Genomic DNA, 7,578 nt, shown 5'->3' with positions numbered 1-7,578 from the left:
CCCTCCTGGACTTCACCTGCCCTGCTCCACCCCACCCCGGCCCACCTCGGGTTCCACTGGTCAAGCCCTTGTCAAGGACACAGGAGACAGCCCTGGCGGGGATAGCACCGTTTATTAAGAAAGATCAAGACAAAGACCACAGGAAGGTCCCTTCTAGGACACAGAGGCCAGGCGTCCCGACCCCACATCTGGGGCTGCTGGTGGGGAGGGCGCTCGCTTGCCCCAAGTTGGGCCCTCAGGCTCCCACAGGTGGGGCAGGGCTGTCATGTTCCCTTCCTGTCCCTCCCAGTCGCGAGTTGTGGCTTCCCCTACCCAAGGCACTAACTCTTTCCGACCACCAATGCCCTCCTCCCCCCATGTCCCCTGGGCCTTCACTTCCAGATCGGTGGGGGGATGCGGCCTGGTGCTGGTGGGGAGACCCTCAGTGCTGGGCTCTGCCTGGGCAGCTCCTGCTCAGAGTTGGGATGGTTGCCCTTGCAGCCCCTGAGGGCGGGGGCCCTGGGCTCGTGTTGGGTGGGGGAGGTGCAGGCCAGGAGGGCTTGGTGGGAGGGGGTGGCTGCCAGGGGAAGGTGACCCGCTGGTGAGGCGGAGGGGGCTGGGACAGGGGCTGGCAGGGGTGGGGACTGCCTGCCCAGGGGTGAGCTGCCTTTGCTCCACAGTTGGCACTAAAGAGCTTTCCCAACCCAGAGGATGCTGACAAAGGCCATCACAGGCCTCCTGCTCCAGGGAGCTGCTGGGGCCCCAGGCTGGAAGCCGAGGGTGACTCCCGTGGGAACGAGGGCTGCCCAGGAGCTGCTCGACTGGACAACCCAGCTCCACCTCGGGGGCTTGACTGGTGGGGGCAGTTCTGAGCCCACTCAGCCACCGTGCCAGACCTTCTCCTGGGTCCCGGTGGCCCTCTGAGGCGCTGCTCCCATCTCACCTGCCCTGCCCGCCAGCCTGCGGCTTTGCCCAGGTGTGTCTGTGTGTGGGGGGTGGCGTGCCCACCCTCCAGTCCAGCCCAGGGCAGTAGCAGCAAAGCGTGGCATCGCCTCAGTTTCTTACAAAATAGTCATAATAATAATATTAATAATAATATACTCGACGTTGTGGGGCTGGGGCGCTGCCCGGGAGTCCGTGTGGGGCAGGCGGCTGCCTATGAGGGGCAGGGGCGCGTGTTGGCCCCCGCCTGGGCGCGGTGCTGCAGGTCCAGGGGCTGTGGGGGCGGGGCGCCGGGCCGGGCCGAGTGCAGCACCAGGTTCTTGATACAGCCCGTGATGCCCGAGGAGAACCTGCCCCCAGTCAGCGTGGCCACGTCGGGGGCTCCGCCTGTGGGGAGGGGAGAGGACGGGCCTGTCAGCTCCGGGGGCCCGGGAGGCGAGGAAGGCCGGGTGCCCCAGCTCTGCAGCAGCCCCATCCCCTCCCTGCCCCGAGGACGGGGCCCCAGGAGCCCAGGACTCACCGATGTAGATGCTGCCCTTGGTGTTGACTGCCACGTTAGGGCCTGGGGACTGCCCGCTGACCAGCTCCTCGCCGTCCACCTGGATGGAGCCTCTCCGGCCCTCTCTGCAGGGCAACCAGGTCAGGCCCCTCACCACCAATTCCCCACCCTCCTCGACCCAAGGAGAGTCCCCTCCCTCTGCCACAGAGACTCCAGATGGAGAAGTCTGCCCCTTCCCCGTTAGTTCTTTCCTTCCCCACCTGGATGAGATCTGGCACCACAAACAGCTTCCTAGCTCCCCACCCAGGCTTCCTCCATTCCCTGGGGTACTTGCCCGTCCACCCCCCATGGAGTTCGTCCTGCCCTGGAGTCTGTGCTCTGGCTGGTGGGCTTTCCCTCGACTGTGGCTTCAGGTTCTGGTGGGGAGCATCCTGTCTCAGTCTAGCACTCTGGGCCCCTCAAGCCTAGGGCCCAGCTCCCTTACCGCAGTGCTGTCACCCGATGCCACTCGCCGTCATTGATGGGGTCCTCGGAGACAAGACGGGCCTCCCCACTGCCCAGCTGGTAGCTGCAGTCACACAGGCCCAAGAAGGTGTGAGCTGGGGCAGGACTGGATGGGGTGTGGGATGGTGGTGGTGTGCAGCTGGGGCACTGGAAGCTGCAGCTTCTTGTGGGAGGAGCCAAGGGGCCGACCAGAGGGGAAGCCACCGATGGTGTGAGGGGGGCCGGGGAAGGGTCAGATGCCAGGACCCACCTGAAGACAAGGTGCCCGTCCTGAAGCCCGAGACTGATGAAGTCCTTGCCTCGGCTGGCCTCTCCCACCTCCTGCCAGGGAAGCACAGAGTCTCTGGGGTCCCCAGCCTGCAGAGCCGAGGCCCTCGACAGCTATGGCCTCCACCTTTCTCTCTCCCACTGCCCGAGCCACCAGGAGGCAGGGAGCCCTGAGAGCCTGGGCTCGACACCCACACTCACCACGCCTTGCCAGAGCAGGAGGCCACTGGCCGTGCTGGTCCGAACCTCCAGCTCGATGGTCTCGGGAACTTCGGGCAGGCTGTGGTGGGGGAGAGAGTGAGGGGCAGAAATCCCAGAGGCTAGATCCTCTCCCTGCAACCTGTCCCCTCCCTGGGCCCACGGGCTGTCCCAACACCCGTCTCACCTCCTGGAGAGGACATGGCCGGGGAGAGCTAGGAAGCCGTCATCATGGAAATAGGCTGCGTACTGCCCAGGGGCATCTGTGGGAGAGGGGCGATGGTGAGGCACCTCGCCAGCAAGGAGCATCCATCTCAAATTGGTTCCCTGACCTGCCTCCACCCCGACATGAACTACGACGGGGACTCGGAACCTGCAGTCCCTGGAGACCAAGAGGCCGTGGACAGAATTTAGGGGCCTGCGAACTTGGATGGGAAAATCCTACAGCTCTATTTTCACTCACTGGTCACTGAAGTTTAGCAGGTCCTTCAATTACGCATGGAGGCACCCAACCGAGGGAGCAGCAGCAGGACCCGGGACTTTGTCACTATAGGAGGTGTCCTTATGGCAGGACAGTGGTTGCAAATATTTCAAAACGTCGCTTATGCTTATTGAAACTGTGGTAGCTCTTAGGCCCACGACTCGATCTTGTTATTTAATGTGTTAATAAAGAAGCGCATATGTTACAAATCAGAACACTTTGCATATTTTGGGAACCTTATTTTGGTATAACTGGTTTCCTCTGAAATCCTCTGTATTTCATTTGATGTGGTCAGTACGGTCCAGGGAGGTGACCAACCGTCCCCATTTGCCGAGTCCTGTCCTGGTTTGAGCTCTGGAAGTCCCACATCCTGAGCAGCCCCTCAGTCCTGAGGAGCCAGGACAGTTGGGCACTAGGTCCGCGGCACATAAAAGGGTCAGAACCTTTGCGTTCCCTCCATCTTATGTGTGGGAGGACAGGCTCCCGGGGGAGGGACTTGCCCAGGAAGTGGGAAGCCTGGACGGCAACCTGGACCTTTCGGCTCCAACGTCCACACTGTGGGTGGCTCCAACATCCCCAGCCCTGCTCAGACCCATCCCACAGGCCAGCGCTGGCCCCTGTGGGCCTGGCAGCTACAAGGGGTGGGGACACTTTGCCACCTGTCACCAAATGATGAGGATAACAGCTAACACTTACTAAGCACCTGCTACGTGCCAGTCACAGTGCAGGGAGCTTCATGTCCAGCTGCAAACATCGTTTCATCTAACTTGATCCTTATAACCAACTATGACTTAGATATGATATTAACAAAAGCTAACATTCTGTACCCACTCTGGACCAGATGTTGTTCTAAGCATTTTAAATACATTAAGTCATTTTACTTTCACAGAATTCTATCCAAAGCTTTGTGGAAGGATGTTACTTCTCTCCATTTTATACATGAGGAAACTGAGGCACAGAGAGGTTAAGTGACTCGCCCAAAGTCACACAGCTAGTAAGTGGGAGGGCTTGGATTTGAACCCAGGCAGGCTGGCACCAGAGTCCACACTCTTACTCACTATCCCACTACTTCTCTTATTCTATTAGTGATAAATAAGAAGATATGTATCTATAAAGCAGTTAGCACAGGGCCTATAATTGTTCAGTAAACATTCATTTTTAAAGTTATCATTGCCTTTAAACTGATTGTGGAATCCTTGAGAGTGAGGGTCCTGCCTTATTCATCTTATATCTACTGCTCCCAGGGCAAGGGCGGGTGTACAATAAGATCTTTGTTGATGGAATGTATGAATACAGAGAAGGAAACTGAGGTCAGAGTGGTTCAAGAGCCTGCCCAAGGTCACCCAGCCAGTAAGTCCAGGGCAGGACCCGGCTCTGTGTGGTTGTGATCTTTATTCTGTCGATCTGTGCCCCGTGAGCCTCTCTCTGGGCCTGTTGTGCTAAGAGGCCAGAATTGAGGGGATGGGGTCATTGGAAGAGGGGGCCTGGAGACCTGGAGCCAGGGAGGAGACAAGCCCACTCGGCTTCCCTCGCTGGCCCAGCAAGAACGTACCATTGCCCCCGCTGCCTTCAAGATGCCAATCGGACTCCGCTGTGCCATGTCCAGAGCCTATGGAGAAAGGCAGGGTCCAGTCAGTGGACACAGATACCCACGGGGACTGTGTCCCGGGCCCCGAGAGGGAGGTGGAGAGAAGCTGGAGAGGTTACCTTGTTGGCAGCGTGGGCCAGAGAAGCCGGGGGGACAGAGGCAGTGGGTGCCCCGGCAGGTGCCCCCATGCAGACAGGGCTCCCGGAGCTGGCAGGGGTTCTCTTCGTGCTCACAGAGGTCTCCTGTGGGCCAGGGCAGAGCGAGTGGGCACGGGCTGGAGCTGCCGCTGAACACCCTCCGCCCTCTTCCAGGGCCCGGGCGGCTCACGCACCTTTGAAGCCATCTTGACACAGGCACTGGAACTCGTACTCTCCAGCGGGCATGCATGTGGCGCCGTGCTGGCAAGGCTGGGGCTCGCACGGGGAGCTGTCGTAGCACTGCCCGATGCCCCGGCTGCCCAGGAAGCTGTAGGTGAGGTCCAACCGCTTTCCGTTCACTGACACCTGTGGGCAGAGGGACCCTGCGGGACTCACGGGATGCAGGAGGCAGGGGCATAGCTGTGCCAGCAGAGAGAAGGCAGTAAAGGGAAGCTGGGAACCCAAGATGGAACTTGAGCAGGGATTCCAGCGGAAGGAGGAACATGAGCTGAGTGCCTACTATGTGCCAGGAACATCCACAGCACAACCTTCAGTACAACTCTTCAAAGTAGGTGTAATTGTCTCCATTTGACAGAGGAGGAAACCGAGGCTCAAGGGTGAAGGGAGTGGTCCCGAGGGCCTTGGCCAAGCTGCAGGGGGAGGGCCCCGCCCCGTGTGCGCTCCCAGCCTGCTCACCTCTCCCACGCAGCCGCGGAAGGGAGCGCTTGTGTTGGCGGCCGGGGGCAGCGACACGGAGGGCTCCACGCCGCCGAGGTAGAGGAGGGTGTCGAGGTTGAGGCCCTGGCTCTTGCCGGGCGAGGAGCGCAGCACGGGGCGCCCGCCGTTCACGCGCAGGCTGCCGTCCTTGTTGAGGCGCTCTGCGGACACGCGGTGCCAGCGGCCCAGGGCCAGCGGCTTGGCGCTGCGCAGCACGGCCAGCCCTGTGGAGGACGCCAGGTGGGTCGGCGCAAGCATGGCCCCCTGCCCCGCCCCGTTCGGGGACTTGAGCAGATAGGGGCTTTCCTTTAGCCTCCCGGTGCTCGCGGAGGAAGCCGAGAGAGGTCTAGGGACTTGGCTAAAGTGACACATAGAGAGAAGGAATGGGAAGGAACAAGGACTTGAACCGGTCTGACCTCTGAATTTATTCCTCTGAGCCTTCTCGAGGATGGAGAGCCAAGGAGGGCACAGAGCTTGGCACTGGGAGCCCATCTACATTTGGTGTCTGGTGCTCACCTGACCCCAGCTCGTAGCGGAACTCCAGGTGGCCACCAACCATCGCCAGGGACACGAAGTCCTCCACAGGCCCGCTCTTCCCCCCACTGAACAGCAGGACTCCGTTGGGCGCCAGTGGCTTGAACTCGACATCCAGGCGTAGCTCATGGTGTGTGTTGGTGAGGGCGGGCAGTGCCAGGTAGGAGCCGGTGCCCGACATGGAGGGGGTGGTGACCGTCACACCTGCGGCAGCCACAGGTCAGCCGTGGACGGGGGGATACCGGAGTCCCAGGAGGTGTCAACTACTCAGCCTTCCTCCAGGACTCCTGCCCACCCCACTCTCTAGTCCCAGCGGCTCAGGATCAGCTGGGCAACAGCTGTAGCAGCACAAGAGCCCCCCGGCACTGCGGCCCAAGCTAGAAGGATCTCCAATAAGGTAGGGGTCCCCTTTGGGGGTCCTCAGGTAAGGGATTCAGACTGGGCAGAAGCTTGGCCAGGTGACTTTGAGGCCCTCTGGCTCTGGAATAATTTTATCATCCATAGGGCCCATCATGGCCTCAGATGCTCTGCCCAGATTCCCCCGTCCTTACTGGGATCCTGGGGGTCCCAGGCCCGGCTCCACTCACCTTCCTCACACCTTATCCCCGAGCGGCCCAGGTGGCAGCGGCAGGTGTAGCCTCGGCCGTCAGGCCGGTTCACACAGGTGGCGTCGGGCCCACAGGCCTCTGGGAGACACACGGGCCAGCAAGGAGGACATTGAGGTAGCCCGGGAGAGGGTGGGGTCCTGATACCAAAGCCCCACCTGTTGCACCCCAGGGGCCTCGGTCAGTTAGGGCCAGGCCAGCCTGGGCGGGCTGTTGGAGACCGGGGAGCACGACTGGGTTAGAGCAAGGGTGGGGGGGGGGGAGGGGGGGCTGGGAAGGGGGCAGGAGGGGGGGGGGGGGAGCAAGCCACTGTTAGTCTGTGGTGCTCTTGAAAGACTGTAGCTGGATAACAGTGGGGTCCATGAGGACCTGGGCGGCAGGTAGTGGGGCGAGCACCTTGGTAGCAGATGGGAAGGTGGTGGGTACCTGGGGAGCAGTGATGGGGCTGGGGGAGTGCCTGGGGAGCACCGATGGGGGTAGGATGAGTAGCGGGGTGGCTATGATGGGGGGGTGAGTACCTGGGCAGCAGAGATGGGAGGCAGCGTGAGTATTAGGGTGGCAGGGATGGCAGCCATGATCTAGGAGGGGTGGTAAGTACTCAGTTAAGTGTGATTGAGCGTGGTAAGTACAGTTAGCAGTGGGCGTGGGGTGGATATGAAGGGACGGCAATGGGCAGAGGCAAGCCCCCAGGGGTGGCAGTGATGGGGAGGTGTACACACCTGGGTGGCAGTGCAGGGCCTGCGAGTGTTCACAGCGGCTCCCGGTGAAGCCAGGCAGGCAGACGCACACGTAGCTGCTGCTCTCCGAGTCCTGGCACTGGCCCCCGTTCTGCAAAGCAGCCCCCAGAAGTCAGTCCCAGAACACGCTGGTCCTGCTCCACTCCCCAGAGGGGCCTACCACGGTTGAGGGCAGTGGCCAGGGGCAGCCAGGCGGCGTGTGCAGCGTGGGATTACCTGGCACGGCCGGTCCCGACAGGTGGGGCAGTGGGAGATGCGGTGCGCTGTAAGGTTGAGGTCATGGAAGACGATCTCCTCGCCCTGGATGCGCAGCTCCCGGACGCAGCCTGGGAGGTGGGCAGGCAGGATGAGCAAAGGTGGGGGCGCTGGGAGGCCCGCCCAGGCCCCACC

General features: G+C 61.4%; 1 protein-coding gene across 1 annotated transcript in view; it reads right to left on the bottom strand.

The window, feature by feature from the left end:
- Positions 1-93: 93 nt before the first annotated feature.
- Positions 94-7,578, bottom strand: part of HSPG2 (heparan sulfate proteoglycan 2) — a 99,238-nt gene continuing 91,753 nt past the window's right edge. The window contains exons 90-104 of the mRNA XM_046661769.1: positions 7,405-7,514; positions 7,171-7,279; positions 6,970-7,029; positions 6,434-6,532; positions 5,829-6,050; positions 5,292-5,536; positions 4,790-4,961; positions 4,578-4,700; positions 4,423-4,479; positions 2,577-2,652; positions 2,393-2,471; positions 2,175-2,245; positions 1,905-1,988; positions 1,442-1,545; positions 94-1,308 (exon numbers count right to left, since the gene is read on the bottom strand). Of these exons, the coding sequence (XP_046517725.1) occupies positions 1,136-1,308; positions 1,442-1,545; positions 1,905-1,988; positions 2,175-2,245; positions 2,393-2,471; positions 2,577-2,652; positions 4,423-4,479; positions 4,578-4,700; positions 4,790-4,961; positions 5,292-5,536; positions 5,829-6,050; positions 6,434-6,532; positions 6,970-7,029; positions 7,171-7,279; positions 7,405-7,514 (1,784 nt within the window). The 3' untranslated portion in view covers positions 94-1,135. The remainder of the gene's footprint in view (positions 1,309-1,441; positions 1,546-1,904; positions 1,989-2,174; positions 2,246-2,392; positions 2,472-2,576; positions 2,653-4,422; positions 4,480-4,577; positions 4,701-4,789; positions 4,962-5,291; positions 5,537-5,828; positions 6,051-6,433; positions 6,533-6,969; positions 7,030-7,170; positions 7,280-7,404; positions 7,515-7,578) is intronic.

Source organism: Equus quagga, chromosome 5 (genome assembly GCF_021613505.1).
Source record: "Equus quagga isolate Etosha38 chromosome 5, UCLA_HA_Equagga_1.0, whole genome shotgun sequence".
NCBI classification, from domain to species: Eukaryota; Metazoa; Chordata; class Mammalia; order Perissodactyla; family Equidae; genus Equus; species Equus quagga.
The sequence above is the reverse complement of the archived record's forward strand: the minus strand, read 5'-3'. Positions and strand labels throughout refer to the sequence as shown.